Consider the following 18,281-nt stretch of genomic DNA (forward strand, 5'->3'; position numbering starts at 1 on the left):
AGTCTACTTATGCAGAAGGGACTTGGTTATCCCACAAGGCTGCACTTTCCGTCACGCAGGCATACGTGAAACACCTGCTATTTTGGAACAAAGGTGCAGGCATGGGGCTGTTTTTGCTGTAGTTATCTGCATATGCTATTAATACTACAGCTTGGGTTTTACCATTCGCTTAGGGCAGGGACATCACCAATTCACGCTGCCTGGGTGCTGCAGGGGCCCTTGTAACTCCAAAGATTTCCTGTTACTGCACTCCTATGCAGCCTTAACATCACCTAAGCACTCAGACTGTTGTCCTCTATTTCAATAAATAACGTCCCAAGCCATAGGCTGCACTTCAAACATAAAACCTTCCCCGTGCCAATAGAAGATGCCACGAAAAGCTGAAGAACCTTAAAAGCTGAATAATGTGCCAGGGAAGTAAAGTGACTTTGCTGTGAGAAAATGTATATCCACTGTGAGAAGGTTATTCAGCATCCTGCGGTTCAGAATAACTTGCTTTCAACTTCTGTAAGTCAAATTCACTGACAGCATCAGGCATTGATTCGAAACAAAAGAATATGAACTGAAATAACAGAAAATGAGTAATCTCTTGCATTCTTTTCTAATACAGCCGATACGTGGTAAGGATTTTGTTTAAAGATTTGTTCTTTACTGCACCTTCTGTGATATTCTGAATTATGGTGCAATAGAAAAATCAATTAAAATGACTACTGAATAGTTCTTTATCTGCCACCAAATCATCTTCCTCCAGAAGAAATAATATTTCTACAGTGCATTATACATGAATTAGCCCTGCTGTTCTAAATAGATTAGAGATCCTTCAGCCTACAGCTTCAGAAGAATGACAATACAAAACCATAGGTTTTATATAAGCACAAAATAACTTATAAATACATAGTATTACTCTAAAACCTAATCTTTAAGAGGGTTTCCCCCCCCCCCACCCCGTGACTTCTGATCTTTATTACAAATGACATGAACCAACATCTCTTTTCTGTTGGTCACCCCCCTCTGCATACAGGCAGAGACGTACACTGCTTATCACTCAGTTCTCAGTCATCCTACATTCAAAACCTCTCACTGGAAGAACAGGACAAAAACAAGTATGTGGACAAAGAGACGGCAACAGATAAAATTTTTAGAGCACAGGGAAATTACTGCACACTTGAATTTCTGGGAAGCTCAGATACAGTTTCACAGTTGATGGTTGTCTTGTATTTCTCACTTGGCCACAGAGATGTCACTGCTCCAACGACTGAGGTCCTGGTGTGCTGAAACCACCACTTAGCCCTGAAGATCAAAGCTGATTGCTTTCTTGTTTGCTCCATCGCATACACCTACTTTCTCTTTCCTTATTCTTTGACTGCAAGGGCTCCAGTATCTTTTAATCAATTTTTAATACATTTACCATACTAGGACTATAGTCCATAATTGACTCCTAAGTACTCCCATAGCAGCTCAGATTTCTTTAAAAAAAAAAAGTAATAAAAACTTTTGAGCTCTCAGAATGCTTGAATCCCTACCAAAACTTTGAGACTTACATACGCACTTTTCACTCTTACCATATATTCAGTGAGATTGAAGTAACCTCAGACTTAACTAAAACTAACTTTTTCTTTGAAGAAATATGGTGAAGAATATGGAAACAATAACCAAAATATTTTGATCAAAGACAAAAATGAAGACAATATGAAAGGCAGGAAGAAGTAGCACCTCTACATATAGCAAAAGATATAAAAGGTTTTGCTGAGAAGATCTTTCTTAGGGCTTTGCATCTTACACAGCCCTCTGAAACTTGTCAGATGTAATGCCATATGCTATATTAAAGCCTTTACTATACAGAACCTCTCTCCACTGATACAAAGGAATTCATACTGGCTATGACAATTTGTAGATCAGAGTTTTATAAGGTTGTTAAAAAAATCTAAAAGAAATATGCTCAGTTTATCATCTGGCTTTGTTTCTAAACCATACCAGGACAACATTTTATAGTCACTTCCCAGAGCCAAACTGAGTTTTCTTTTCATTTTAATGACTTTTTTTTTTGTTTTAATACACAGTGTTCTCATTTTAATTCTCAGAAAAAAGGAAGTACCTTCAAAGTCCCCATCTCTGGCTTTTGCTGCAAGTTCTGAGGATGATATACTTTCTTGACATAAAGCACAGTCTTCCAACGCTGCATTCCTTAAACCCTGATTAACTGTAAAACAAACCAAAAAGTACTCAAATTCATATTTTTCTAATTTGTACTTAAAAAACTCATGTTGGGACTTCGGGGATTAGATTACAGTAGCATGTCTATGTACCCTCTTAGACTGCTTGTTTTTTCTTTATCCTGACACAGTGATTTAAAAGTCTCTTCTACTCTTCTTTGGAATGACAGCAGAAATGAAAGATGCTGTTATTACAGGACACACAGTCCTCTTACTTCTAGCAGTTTAGCTGCATCCTATATTTTATTTCCCAATTCTTAACTTGGCTGCTTTACAAAGTAGATTATGAGAACAACCAGAGATTCCCTAGGTGAATCACACACATCAAATCACATATATCAGAGAAACTTCATCCCCAGAGTCTCTGTACTCACTCATTTTGTTCACACTTATTTTTGCCAACACTTTTTTTTTAATGTAATAGTTCATCCATTAAAAATTATTCCAGCCAAGTACTGTTGACTAACATGTATCTCCTAGTGACAATTCTTTACTGCTCCAGTTTCTTTATTACTCTTATTTGAATGTTCAGGAGCTCTTTGATCCTCTCTTTAGCAATTCTGTCTAACACCATTTTTTTCTTTGCCAATGAAAAAACCAGTCTCTTTTCACATCATGACATCCTGCCACCATAAAAATGTTGTGGAAGTTTCAACCACAAGTAATAGAGGACTGTAATGCATTTTGTGCCTTATCCCACTGCAGAGTTGGGTTGAATTTGAGGTTTTTCTGCTAACTTGAACCAACTTTTAACTTAGTGTTTCACATAAGATCCTCAATGTTTTTAAATGAAACTGGAAGAAAGGAAAAGCAAAAGTTTTCAATCATGAGGAAAGGGAGGAAAAAAAAAGAGCATGCTCTGATCACCTTCAGATGCTGATAGTTCTAATCATAACAAAGGACAAAGGTAATTGCAGTCTTGCTGGGATGACATGGTTATTTTTAGATAAGTTAGCAGACTTGCCTCTTTGAAAAAGAAATAATCAAAATGTGACAGAGAAAAAAAAATCTTGCATTGGCTCATGATCTAGTCCTGGTTCCACTACCTTAATTATCTAGAATTCAGAAGTAGGTATTTTTCTATTTTGAAGTCAAATTCAGCATTCTGCAATTTCTTCAAGACAGGCCAGATTTCAGCATCTTACTGAGCATTCTCATCTTAGAGTCTGCTCTTTTTACACAACTATTTAAGCTTCAGAATCAAAGTTACTCATTTTGGTAAATTAAAGTGTGTCTAGTGTGAAACAATACCGGGGGGGGAAAAAAAAAACCCTATGAAGTCCAAACCCTGCATACATTATATTATGACTATATGGGCTACAAACACTTTTCTGTCATACATCAGAATATGGAAATGAGCAGATGCACTCTGAAGGCTTTAACTCTTTCAAATTTGCCTCCAAGTTATACTCCTGTGTACCTATACTTCCAGTGACTTCAACCTGTTTACAGTCTGCTTCCATGGCTTTTTTTTAAAACTTAGGTCAAATCACTATATAGCGAGTCCAGTTGAAAAGCTAACAAAATGTTAAGGAAATTCTTGTCAAACAGTTCATGGATCCCCATGGGGCTACCAGCAGAAATTCACTATACAAAACAAATGTTTAGATCTCTTTACCTTTCTTTTGCTTTTCCTTGTCTTCTGTTTCGGGTTTGGTTGCCATAACTTCAAACAAGGTCTTTAAGATACTTCTCAGATCACTAGCATAGTTTGTCTGCAGCTGGTCAGCAACACCTAGGAGTTTGAGAAAACGGGTAAACCATTACTAGACTATTATACCACCCTTCAAAAAGTATTTAAATTGCCTGTTGCTACCAGTAATGGCCTCATAATTATTTTTGAGGGGATCACTTGCGCGTGTTAGGAATAAAAATTGAACATTTAAACAAACTAATTTTCCATAATGGCCAAGTTACATTCTGGCCTTTATGCTACCTGCAATTTGATACACATCTTCCTTGTCCTTTGGCAGGAAACACCCAGAGATTCCTTTTGCATCAAATTTCTTCCCTTGAACATGTAGGGCATCACCAAGCAAAAGGAAGCACTTTGAAGTCAAACCTGTTGCATGCCCAAAGTTGTCACCACTACAGGTCTAAGATGTCTGCATCTCTGATTCTGCAAGTTCCCATCAGGTAACAGATCTTCCTAGACCAGTCTGCGACTACAACTGCAAAACAGTGTCTTCCTGCAACATCATCTCTAGTCTGTTCTACCATAACTTTATGTTCACCACAAAAAAAGAAAAAAGAATAATAGTTTTTACATTCAGAACAAAAGGCTGCTCTTATACCTGAGATACAGACAAAAAGGCGGTGAATAAGATCATTACTGCCATGAAATCTGGATCTGATCTTTTCTCGTGTGGCAATTTTAGCAGCCTGCAGAGCGAGCTGGATTTCTTCCTGATCGATGTCATCAGATGAACAAGAACTCGTCATTAAACTGCTGTCAGAGGGAAAAAAATGTAAAGAAAAGTAATGTAAATCTTTACTCAGTTGTTCAGGATGTTCTGCAAATCCTAAAGGATTTATGACTCAGGCAAGACGATTGCAAACCGGAACTAATTGCTGTAAATTCTTGTTGAAGTTCATGAACATGCAACCAATCACCATCACATTTCATTTTCGCTCTGTGACATAGCTGCAAAAAACTTTTAAGCAGAAAATCATTTGTCTGTATTTTATTGCATTTTCCTTAGCTATTACAAAGTGCTGTGCCATTTGTCACATTAACTTCTTCTAAAAGCTCAGTCCTGAGACCATAACTCCACCAAAAATCCGAAAGGGGAATATCAACCTAAAAATGAGAAGGTCAGTTCTGAAGTCAACTTAGAAATTTGTTAATGTGGAGGTTAATTTGAAAAAAAGAATTTCTGAATTATGTTACCTTAAAATAGTGAGAATAGAATCTAAATATAACCTTACATGAAAACTGGAGAGAAGAGTGATAAAATATAATTTACACAGTACAGGTAGATTAGTCCCCTTATATACCTAACTAGAAACTGATGAAATGTCAAACTATTGTAAAAGAATGGATCATCAACTCCAAAGAGATTAAAATGTGTCACCAAATGTCTAGTAGAGATTTAAATTTTCTTTTAAAAACCAGATGTACAGTTGCCAGACATTTCCAGCCCCTCATCCCCCTCCCACTTGATGGAGAGGAAGCTTGAAACAACCTGAGACTGCAGGGAAACTATGGTGGGAATCCAACTTCTTCAAATATCAGAAATTTCCTAAAGTATTTGTAAATCAAGACGTATTTTTTTTAAAAAAAGAAGTACTCAGGGGAAAAAGCAGCACTTTGCCAATGGACAAACCCTTAACTGGAAGTAGAGCACAGGATGTAATTACACTGAAGTCCTAAGGATTCACTGTGTTGAGCGAAGAAGACATCTATTCAGAGACATATTCAGAGAGAGAGGAACACTAAACCATTTCCCCACATACTGGAAAGAAATTATCTCCCTAAGGATTACAAAAAACTAGAGTATTTTACTTACAATCATACTTTGGCTGTCCAACACTCCAGCACACTCTACTACGCAGACAACTACTATGTTAAAAAAAAAGTTACTGACTGCATAAATAGCATGCATAATGAAGGAAGTAGTTTCTAACACTTTCCGAGTTCAATCTGCTTTTATTAGGTGCTGAAACATTCAGCACCTTGCAGATCCCATCCCTATGGCAGTACACATGAACAGTTATTGCAGGATGAGACACCCAGGTAACATCATTATTTATAACAAAATTTTATGGGATACAGTTTTGAAATTCTGCCTGTAGGCTATACAGGTAATCCTTTAAAATGTAAAAATGAATTTATTAGACCATACAATCTTAAAAGCCCTAGTAAAAACAGAAGTGAAAACAAATAGTTACTGGAGATTAGTTATTGATGGAAATAACAATAGAAAATGTGTAGCACAAGTACCTTAACTGGCTTCCCATTCTTTCAAAGACAGAGTAAAGAACAGGCTTGCAAGAAGACTCATTTTGTTCATGTTATCTATTGCTATTAACAAAAGCAAATTCTCATAAAAAGCTGTTAGTTCTATGCTTACAGTTCCCTCAGCACCACGACTGACTAGGTTTATTAAAGACACTGAGAAGCGAGTGAGAATTCTCTGAATTTTTCCTTTGCTTTTCCATTGGGGATAGTATATATATCTGTATCTATCTATACCTGTCAATGTGGAAAGGTCTGTGTTCAAGACAATGAAACTGTCATTAAGAACATGGCTTACAAAGGTGTAAATGGAAAGGTAGTAAGAGCCAGGAGGTGATCCCCGATTCGTAATGGTATACGGCAGATGATTGCCTATTTGCACAAATGCTCGCGTATACAGATAAAAGGAGCTTGTCCGCCTCATAACATGGCCAAATAAGGTCTAATTTTTTTCTTTGTTTTTCAAAGAATTGATCTTACAGTGATATACTATAGACATAGATATTATATAGTGATATAATAGAGCGATTGCTCTCCCATGCAAGTGCGGGCCTCATGACAGAGACAAACGCAGCCTGTGTAATTATATAACCCCAACACAACGGTCTCTTTGAAATTCCCAATAAGCAGAAGCCTTGGTGCAGGGGAAAACAGGGGTGTTGATTCAAGGATGACTCTTCCCTCCAAATCACAGCTGAATAAATATTCAAAGTAAGGTGTTAAGTGGTCAGAGAGCTGTGAAGAATGCTTTTCAAGATTATGAGCTACTCTGTCCTTTCCCATTTTGCAGAAAGGAAGAAAGGCTTATTCCACAATTCTGACCAAGCTCTGACCAATTTTAATAACAATGTTTGCCTTTCCCAGTCTCCTCCAACTGGGAGGAATGAAGTTTTACCTACTTCCTAATTCCTCCAAGGAACGTGGTTTGACCTACTTCTGTTCCAGGCTATTCTGTGTTAGATTTTGTGGTGCATCATTAACACTGGTCATGTAACACCACAATACTGGATCGAACTTTTTTGTCCTAAAAATCCCTGGCACAGAGCACATACAAATTGCTTCAGCACTGTGGGATGCAAGGTCAGCACGTATGCATGCTCCCATTTATAACACACCTTCCTACGCACAGTTACATGTAAAGTGGAATATCCATATCCAAGAGGTTCAGAAAAGAGAATTTTTTTATTCAGGATTGCTTGTGCCATGGAAAAGAGAAAAGTGAATGTTCCAGAATAATTTAAAACTGGACCTAAGAATCACCTACAGAGATAGAAACAATTACTCTACCTTTACCAACAGGACCAAGTCAGATTTAGATGAAAATTACTCTCAAAGAATGACTAATGACCATCTGTTCTTTACTTTAAAGCATATCTTATTGTTAAAGAATGGAGCCAGAAAATTAATACTGTAGAGGCAGTCAGAAATACTGTAAAAACAGAAACATAGCAATTGTTTCAGATAAAGAGCAAAGAGCCACCTTTTCTTATAACAGGGTATCCCAAATAGCAATGCTTGCATCTATGCAAATATTAAAGACTCTCTTGATTTTTTAAATTAATATTATAGAAAATAAACCTGAATTTTGATCTACAAAGTTTAGCTTACCTGTTTGCCAAATTATTCTTTCAGAGAAGTTATTTTTTTAGTTCTATAAGGAATACCATTCCTACTTGGCTTATCTAACATGCATAATTTGGCTCAAAATTCTCAGCTGATACCAGACGCGTAGGAAGCATTTCATTAACGTCAGACTACACTCAGATCTGGAATGTTTCACTGCCCATATCTGCAGAATCAAGTACCACTGCAGAATATAAATAGCCACACTAAGTAGTTAGAAACAAGTCCTCATTTTCTCAACTTCTTGGTTGAAGAGAACCCTGTATTACCCAAGGAATTATGTTAAGAGATAAGACCAAAATAAGCATGGAATTCCCTTTGCAAAATATTTATTGTATAAACAACGCTTATCATGTATTTATTTTTCATATTGTAAAATAATTTCAAAGTTATCATGTCTGAAGGCAAATATCAAGAAATAAGACATTATGTGAAAGGTTGATTCCCTGCTTACATGTTATGAAGGAAAAGATACCCTTTGGCAGATATAACGAATTAGCCTTTTTACCTAACTTGGCTAGCGTTTACCCAGCAATTTTAAAATTACTCTCCATTTGTCATGTTAGAAGACTAGCAAGACTTGTTCAAACAATTTAAAGATGTATCTCTATAACAGTTGCCTGGTGTCAAAGCTTGACTGTGAAATTTAGACAAATACGTACAAGCAAACAAAACTCGGTAATGTAATTGTAAACTATCATCTTTCACCCGTAGAATCACATTGCTTTATAGCTTTAAGTATCCTTTGGAACTTTGTGAGCCAGGTTAAGCAGTAGTATCCAAACATAATGGAAAACAGGACTGTGAAACAAGATTATGACTGACACTTTCAGAAGTGGCCAGTCATTTTAGGTAACAATCTGTGATGACAGCTTTGTGCTCTATTTGTTCGGCATTGACACTCATCCAAAAACAGTAAAAGCAGCAAAGTCTAAAACTGAATAGCCAAAGTAGATTCAAAGTTGGTCCAAATTTAAATATTTTACATTTCTGCTCAAAAAATAATCAATAGCAGTAAAATCTGTAACCACTCATAGATGTCCTATGAAGACAAGCTGAGAGAGCTGGGGTTGTTCAGCCTGGAGAAGAGAAGGCTCCAGGGAGACCTTATAGCAGCCTTCCAGTGCCTAAAGGGGCCTACAGGAAAGCTGGAGAGGGACTGGTTACAAGGGCGTGGAGTGACAGGACAAGGGGGAATGGCCTTAAGCTGAAGAAGGGGAGATTTAGATTAGGTATTAGGAAGAAATTCTTCCCTGTGAGGGTGGTGAGGCACTGGAACAGGTTGCCCAGAAAAGTTGTGGATGCCCCATCCCTGGAAGCGTTCGAGGACAGAGTGGATGGGGCTTTGGGTAACCTGGTCTAGTGGAGGGTGTCCCTGTCCATGGCAGGGGGTTGGAACTAGATGATCTTGAAGGTCACTTCCAACCCAAACCACTCTAAGATATGCTTCCTTCCAAATTTGTCTAGAAGTATTTGGTTCATGAAACCTGAATTCTGCTCTGAACTGAATGCAGTGTGTATGAGATTCTCTCCAAGAATTCCTCAACACTCACAAACAAACCCTCAGAGCATCTTAAGTATACATTAAATATTGAGCAATGGCAGATCAAAATAATTTAAAAGCTCACTGTATTGAATATAACAAATACAAAGAAATCAACCGAACTATTATATTTTCAAAAGTATCACAAAAAGCTTTTGAAGTGGTTAAATGGTTTGTTTGGGTTTAGAAATCTTTGATCAAAAGCAAAACGTCATCACTACTTGCAAAGGAGAAAACCCAAGATATCTATTCTACTATAGATCATGCAATTATGTTACCAAATTTAAAAGGAAAGTAAGTTCACCCTAAGTCTCTGATTTCAGGCAAGGTCTTTGATTACAACTGATTTTCAGATACAGATTTGAAAAGATTGTCCGTGGTGCCGTTAAACCAAGAGGGCTCAAGTTCCAACAAGACAAACTCATCCCAACGAAGTCTAAGAGCAAACCACTTAGAAGTTCTATGAACAATACTACAAATGTTTAGCAGAAAAGTGTGAACAGAATTCATTTCCTATGTTATAGAAATACCTGTGACATCAGTGATTCCTGTTCACTGGCTCTAGAAATCTCCAGCAAACTACACAAGCATAGGTTGAAGTAGGATGCTACTATTTGCAACAACAAGTAACACCTTCCTGCAGTTGTGTGAATTCAAAGCTTGTGAATTCACTTTATAGTAAATTCAAAATCCATATATTAAATGGTACTATTCTGATACAGAGGTTTACCCACTTTGCAAAACCGGAGTGATAAACTTTGAGACAAAGTTGCTCTTCAAAATTTCATACGTGCCATATGGAAGCAGGTGAGATGCCTTCTACAGTAAGAAAATGTGACAATTTCACAAAGTTTTTTATGATTTTACACATTCCTATTTACACAAAAGGACACTGCAACTCTAAACCATGCTGAAAGTTTTTATAAAGGAACAGTAGTCTGATTCTTAAATATCAGTTATAGTTCATTAAAAAATTGATGACAGACTGCCCACAAAGTATTAAACAGTACAGTTCCTTGGACTTAAATGACATCAATTCATTTGCACTAGTTGGCCTTTATGAATCTCTCACGTCCATTTCTCAAAATGCTACGTTTTAAATAACTAAGACAAAGATATCTACATGTATAGCTATATCATGGACATAAATTTTCATATATATATTTTGACTATTCTAGTTCTTACAATATTTCTCATAAAACATTACCAGGAGCTCCCTGGCTTTCATTTTGGTTCATACAAAATTTAGCACAATGGCCACCTTATGTCCTGTGTACAATATCAATACCAAACTTTTTATCCAAACTATGATATTTAAGGGGTCTTTTCTCTCTCATCTGAATTTTTTCATACTTGAAGTAAATAAATTAAAAAAAAACAAACCAAAACTTTTGCAGGCAAATCTATGTTATTGTATGCACACAATTTCTAAAACTACGTCAAGTAACTGGTACGTTCATCCCACCGATACTCACGTAGGCTCTAAGTGGAAACCCTACCACTAACCTGTCAACCTGTCTTTCCCAAGCTACTACTCATATACTTCGTCAGGCTGTATTCAACTCTGGGTTCCAATTTGCAAAAAAAAAAAAAAAAAAGAACAATCGACTGCTCCAAAGACCATCTAAAAGATCAGACAATAGTTGGGGAAAGGCAAAGGTTGTATACAGGAGGAAGGACAAGAGAAAAATGATAGGGGTTTGGTAAGAGAAGTACGACTCCATGGCAGTGAAAAGAAAAAATTACTACTTCTCATTCTGCTTTTTGTAGTACCTCTGGCATTTCTTTTTGGATACTCTCACAAGACAGACAACAAACAGCAGGTTAAAACCCTCTGGTTTCTAACATGTACTAGTTTTGATATGGTTGGGAGGAAAATTGTAAGATTAATGGTTTCTCACAATTATTTTAAGTGAAGGGGGTGGCTACACACTCAATTTTAGTCTCATTTAAACCAAATCCAGAACATGTCTTATTACTTGAGTAATAGCACAGTTATTTAGCTAAGGAATATATTTTAAGGAATGACCCCAGGAGTTACATTTAAAGTAGACTGAAAAAAAAGCTTTAATCCAGAAATTTATTTCTTGACTTTTTAACCCTAATATTTTATTAAATCAAGAGGGTTTTAAAATGCAATCCGTCAGGTATTTTGTACTTTAAGAGAAAAGGCTAAAGAGGGAAAAAACCCAAGCCATAAAGTGTTCCCAAGGCTTCAGAACTTTGTCTTGAGAAACAAATAATACAACTGCATGCAAATCCCTCTATCAGGAACAATCTAGCCAGGCACCAACAGAAGGAGTGGACCTGACTAGGCTACAGCATTATCACATGTATTAGATTAGGGACGCCCAGTGCCATACATGGTAGGACATGCTAAAAGCCCCATCTGCTGTCAACCTTTTGAATTCCACAGTAGGGGAATTATTTTTCACACACTGCAAGATTTGCAGAAGCCCCTTCTTAGCATCTTTTGCTCCAGAAGAGGTGGGCAATCTGAGGTCAGCTGATTAAAATAAGTAATTTGGCTAATGGGATTAGCCATGTTTCCTAAATGATATCTTAGGAAAAATTCCTGAGCCTTGAAGACTACTGAATTTGAAATCAACAGCAACAACTTCTGCTCTACGTCCTGGCAGCTTCCACTGCTGCCCACTCTGTTGGAAGAACATCTTGAATCCTTCCTCAGCTCTTCACACCTCAAACTGCGGAACATTCTTGTACTTACCATGTCGGACTTTTCAAAAACCACAGCTGTTGAAGCAACATATTGTTAAATAGAGCCACCATAAGATACTCTACCTAGACAACTGGCTTATTTCAAACTCATTACCACTCTGGCCTGGGTTTTCAGAAGAACGCAAAGATCCTGTATTTCAGATGAGAATTAAAATAAACAACATTGCCAGCACAGGATTTGTCAACTTTAACAGTGCTCTCTCCGAAATAGCTTTTTTTGGTCATTATAGATAAAACTTCTGTAAGACTGCATATGAGCAAATAACTTCAGAGCATTACTAATCAACAGGGCTACTTTCTAACCATCAAATTTAATGTGAGATACTTGCGAGGTACTACATTTACTGTTTTTCTTAAAATTTAAACCAAAAAGGGATAAAACCTGCAAGAAAAGGATATTGTAAAATTCAAGAAAAAACAGAACTGAAAATATAAGAAGTCAGAATATTGCTTAGGTTCTACTAAGATTTTCTCAATTCCACCACGATGGTTTTTTGAACACTTCCTTGTAATCAAACATGCATTTAAAAATCTGAAACATTCAATCATATTGCAAAAAGACAAATAATACAAAGTTAGAGCACAGAAATATTTAAATGTCAAAAATAATCATGAACTGAAAGTGAAAAACAGAGATAGTACAGCACTTATGAAGAAATGGTATGTAATTATCAGCTCTAGTATCTGATACAGGGATACAAACGCATTGGTTCCAGCTTTTACGCCTTATCCAGAACTTGACACAGGACAGACAGAACCTGGATACCTGATGCTGGATACAAATACTTCCAAGGGCAGAGAGCAATTTCATATAGCTCGGCAACAATGTCCTCTGCAATACACAAGCAACTATTCTGTATGGCACAGTAAGAAGTGAATTAATTTAGCATCCAATTCCAGCAGATACTCGCTTGAGTTGCAACTCCTGTGTGTGGCAGAAATGGAGATGGAGAAGCAGCACTGAAAACTGTTTTCTAGCAAGAGGAACTCTGAGGGATAGGGAAACTTTTTAGCACAACGCTTTCATATCACCTCCATCAGTTCCCTCAAAAAATAATACAGAACAACCAGCTGAAGCATTAAAGCATCCTAGGGTCTAGGAGAATCCCCTAGGAATTCAGCATCCAGCCATGGGAGTCAAAGCTGAGAAAAGCTAATTAAAGTATTGGGTGGAGCCTTAAAATTACAATTAGAAAAGAAAGCTTTCTCTTCATTTTTCACCTTCAGTGCCACTGTAAGTATGAGGAAATCCTCTCTTTTTCCCTCCAATATAATTGTGGTTTTACAATGTATCTTGGTTTTAGACATTGCCAAAAACTCTGCAAAAACCACAGTTACTATAGTGATTTTAGTTAATTACACATAATCTCAAAACTCCTATTCTAAGGGGGTTTTTTTGGGGGAAAAACCCAATCTGTAAAATAAAGTCTGATTTCTGAATGCCAGTAATTTTTGTTCTATTAGTAGCACAGGGAACACCAAGTGACATTCAAGAACAGATTTTTACACATCATTAAAAGGAACATGATTATAAATGTGGCTAAATTACTAAAAATGAAAATTACAAGTGAGCTATGTAGAAACAAGAACACAAACCCATTATGATCACTTTGCATCAGTCCCCAGCCAGATGATATGCTTGACATGCCACCTGGAATACAGCCCCCAAATGGCAAATTTTGGGGTGTCTACCAGTTTTGCTAGAACAGACTTATTGCCTCTGCCACTGATGCTAGTCAGCTTAAAATATTGCCCTATTTCACTTGATATACAGAGAGAGCAACTTATTTTATATTTAATTTACTTGAACCATAACAGACATTTTAATACCTCTAAAATATGAGGTTTATAATTTTAATAGGGAAAGACCAAAAAACTTCCAACAACTGAATTTTCACCTTCCCACTGTAACAAGCACTTGTTAACAAGTAGTTCACACAAGCTGCCTGGGTTATTCCTTGAGAAAACAAAATCTGCATCACTCACTTGTTACTGAAGACAAAGATACACATATAATATACCCAAAAATACCTTGTGGAATTTCCTAAAAGGGAACACTAAGCTTAGAAAATGCTGCACCGTTTGGAGATTTGATTTTTTTTTTTTTGTCTTGCGGGGTGAAGAACAAGATAGGCATGAAACACATCAAGAAGAGTCCTGGCGGTGAAAAACTAGAGACATCTGCTTCAGTCACATATGTCTCGCTGACTAAAATCACAAGCAAAAGCTGACAGACCTCATCAACGCTGACTTTTTTGTTTTGCTGGTACTGCTCAGCTGGTTGTTGGGGCAAGGGATTTAGCAGCAAGGCAAGGAGATGGTACATAGCAGCCTGTTTATGACTGTATTAATATGCGTATTAATTGCCCTCACACTGCTTGAGTGACAGAGCTGTACAAAATAGCAGACACAGTGCCTAAAACATACACAGACGGTTTGCAGCTCAAAATCATTAGGCAGGAATAGCATCTATACCGGAAATCATTCTGATTTGCTCAAGGTATAAGCCTCTTTCTCTTCCCACAACTCTTCTCACTGAGCTCTTTATTTCCATGATTCCAGTACAGTATGTGTAAAGCCATTACCACCAGCCTTTTTCTGGTTACAAGCAGTCTTTTCCATAAAAAGCAGTTCTATAGAAAAAAAAGGGGAAAAATCTACAGTAACGCATTGATTAAAGCAAAAATGACAGCTCCGAACATTAATGCAGAGTTAATCTGTCATTTTGCATAGCTTAAAAAAATATAAACTGACCAAGTTAACAATGGTAGAACTGCAAGGCAGGAGATCTGGAGACACAGCTGATCAGGAAGACTGTGACACATCAGCTAAAATACATGGTTAACATATTGGTTGTCCTACACACTATCGTCTCTACAAGATCCCCAGGGTAGCTGTGATGTCTTTACTGAAACTTGTGAGCATGTGATTTGTGCTGTAGCTTTGGTAGCATAGCTCTGGACCATGAGATGAACAAACTGAGTTCTCCTAGTGTAATTCACAGTCCTGGTGAATGGCCAAGCTATTTTTCCTTCTTGCATCCTTTTCGATTCACTGAGTTCTACTGATGAAAAAGCACAGTATAAAACCTGGTTTTGTAAGAGACTGTCCACCCAGAAGAACTGTGCTTGGTCTGTGAGATGGGCAGGCAACTGACTCCCAGGTTGCACTCAGAGTGGTTTTTAGACAGGCTGCCAGCCTGTCACAAGCGGGGTCCCCCAGGGATCAATGCTGTTCAACATCATCGTAAGCGATCTGGATGATGGGACTGAGAGCACCATCACCAAGTTCGCTGATGACACCCAACTGGGTGGTGAGATGAATGCACCAGAAAGACCTCGACAGGCTGGAAGAGTGAGCTGGCAAGAACAAAGGGAGTTGAACAGACACAAGTGCAAGATCCTGCACTGTGGACGACATCAGCAAAGAGCCCAGCGCAGGATGGGATCTGTGGGGTGGGGAGCAGCCTTGCTGAAAGGGACTTGGCAGTCCTGGTGGACAACAACCTGAACAGGAGTCGGCAGCGTGCCGCTAAAGCGGCAAAGGCAGATCGGATCCTGGGCTGCATCCACAGGGGCATTACTAGCAGAGATAGAGATGTGATCATCCCACTACCAAGCGCTTGTCAGGCCACACCTGGGGTACTGTGTCCAGTTCTAGTCTCCACAATTCAAGAAAAGGCACAGACTGGAGAAGGTCCAAAGAAAGGCCATGAAGATGATGTAGAACCTGTCCTACAAGGACAGACTGAAGGAGTTAGGTCTTTTCTCCCTGGAGAAGAAAGAGAAGGCTCAGGGGGACCTCATCACTGTATTCGAGTACGTAAAGGGTGGCTACAAAGAGGATGGAGGCTCTCTCTTCACAAGGAGCCACATGGAGAGAACAAGTTGCTCCAGGAGAGATTTTATCGTGATATAGAAAAGAAACATTTTTACACTGAGAACAGTCAATCGCTGGAACAACCTGACCAAGGAGGTGGTAGAGTCCCCATTGCTGGACATTTTCAAGATTCAATTGAAAAGGGTGCTAGATAATCTCATCTAGGCTTCCCTTCCCACAACAGGCTAGACCAGATGATCTTTTGAAGTTCCTTACAACCTGGGGTATTCTATGATTCTATGAACTGACTGGCAAGGTAGCTTCAAAACAGTCTCCTGCAAAACACCCTGAAGCGTGCAATCAAAATTTCATCTCATTTATATACTCAGATAACCTACCCTGCCTTGTTTCACATGTGTGTTTATACTAACAGGGATATACTCAAAATAGGCAATAAAGTAAGCAATATCCTTTGACTATATCCAGCAAGCCAACGACCTTGGGCTCCACCCACATGTACGCAAATACAGATATTCTAACAGAAATAGCCAGATAAATATCCCACTCTATTCGCTGGCAAGCTCTTGCTGTTTTGGCGTAGACTTGAGACACAATACATTTCAGATACCTCTTTGTACAGCCTGTCAATAACAGGCTAAAACTTCACCACAAATTTCTGCAAATTTCTAAAACTGTAGGAAAAAATATAATACAACACACCAATATTTAAGCCACAATGATGGATCTAAAAAAAAAGTGACTGCTGACCAGAGAAAGCATCTGTTGTATCATTAAGGTTAGCTTTAAAAGTTGTTATTCTTCTGTTGTCCCACCTATTTTTTCTCATCATTCCCAAAACATTTTTCTTGCCATTTCCTAGCTCCAGTCCTTCAAAGAACTTGGGTTCATTCTTGGCTTTAAGCATATCAAGTCATCTCATTCTGTTAGCATATGAATAGCCTTCACTTAGGTTTCCACTCAAATTAATGGTTCTCTCAGGATCTTGCCCAGTAATTCTAATGCAGGTTGAAAGCTGACAGACAAATTCCCCGCAAACAGTTTATTTTTAAAAGCAACTGACTTTATTACTTCCAACACTGAAATTGATAAGATTCCAGTTGTATATTTTATTAGCTGCCTATTTACAATTCAGTAAGTTACAGTTATATTAAAAATTATCTTAAAAATTACATTTATAAAAAAGAAGCCATTAAAAATTAAAAACTGGATGGATTGTTTCCTGGAGCTAATATAACCAATGGATCAATTGCCACTTCCCTGCTGTAGTTATAAACATCTCATTTTCACGCAAGTCAGCAGTATTATTCTACAGTCACATTGATGTAACAAAAAAATTCTGCATTCTCTTCTGAGTCTGCGTGAAAGTACAATTTCTCTGAAATCTTCTGAAATACATGGAATACACTTATTCTTTGCTGAGAAAGTTGACTACTGATCAACCTAAAGTCTAGATACTGCTTAATGAACAAGCATCTTCCAAACTGGGCTAAACATTTAACTTCTTGACCATCAGACCTCTGAGACTAGAAGGAGGAACCTTTTACACAGATCGGGTACCAATGAAATAATCAAACTTTCCTTAGCAAAACCATTTGAGAAGCCCTCTGTATCTTTTTTTCAATGTTCTGGAAATATCAAGCAAGGTTTTAAAGTGTTTTTCAAATTACTGTGTGAGCACAGTCAGTAATCAAAGTATGCAATCATAGTTCTGATTTAAGACTGAAAATCTTTGGCCTAGATGCATTTCAACAAATTACATGCTTAACCAAGGTTTCCACTTTTCTCCATTGACTGAACAGGGAACCTACAGCAGCAAACCTAATTTAGGTGTACCAGTTTGGTGCCTAAAATTAGGTGGGATGAATATAGCTCAAAAAAATTACACAGCACTGGCTGATGATGGAAAAAGTCTAAGGCAAGAAATCACAGGCTGATTCAAAGCAGCCTCATAACAGGTCCCAAATGGTTCCTACAGTCCTAACAGCTTTTTCCTCCCAATAAAAACCAAAAGGGCAAACAACAGCCTGTGGGTGCTCTGGGATCCAAGCAGCGGGAATTTTCTCCCTGGTTCTCCATTTGGAAAACAATATAGAATTCCATCTTCATCGTTTCAAATCCATTCAGTCTGTGCAATTTAATACACTAGCAGTTCATTCAAGACCGTGCTATTCCAGTTAAGCTGGTTTTGCTACCAGAGCAGAATTGTTTGAAGGCACTTGGATATTTCCAAAACACGCCACAATCTGACAACACGACTTTCAGCCTCAGTATTGGTTATCCAACAGCACAAAGGGATTGTTTATGATTCACAGGAGGTTGAAAGGCCAAATAAATGCATTTCAAGAATTCTGTGTTTAGATAATTT

At 37.8% G+C, this 18,281-nt stretch overlaps 1 protein-coding gene across 5 annotated transcripts in view; it reads right to left on the reverse strand.

Moving 5' to 3' along the window:
- Positions 1 to 18,281, reverse strand: part of ZFYVE28 (zinc finger FYVE-type containing 28) — a 157,115-nt gene that overhangs the window by 12,484 nt on the left and 126,350 nt on the right. For 3 of the 5 annotated variants that reach the window (XM_054825000.1, XM_054824998.1, XM_054824995.1), the window contains 3 exons: positions 4,508 to 4,662; positions 3,832 to 3,948; positions 2,096 to 2,200 (listed from right to left, as the gene is read on the reverse strand). In XM_054825000.1, coding sequence (XP_054680975.1) covers positions 2,096 to 2,200; positions 3,832 to 3,948; positions 4,508 to 4,662 — 377 coding nt within the window. The remainder of the gene's footprint in view (positions 1 to 2,095; positions 2,201 to 3,831; positions 3,949 to 4,507; positions 4,663 to 18,281) is intronic. The other 2 variants (XM_054824999.1, XM_054824997.1) reach the window with 1 other exon arrangement.

Source organism: Grus americana, chromosome 4 (assembly GCF_028858705.1).
Source record: "Grus americana isolate bGruAme1 chromosome 4, bGruAme1.mat, whole genome shotgun sequence".
NCBI lineage: Eukaryota > Metazoa > Chordata > Aves > Gruiformes > Gruidae > Grus > Grus americana.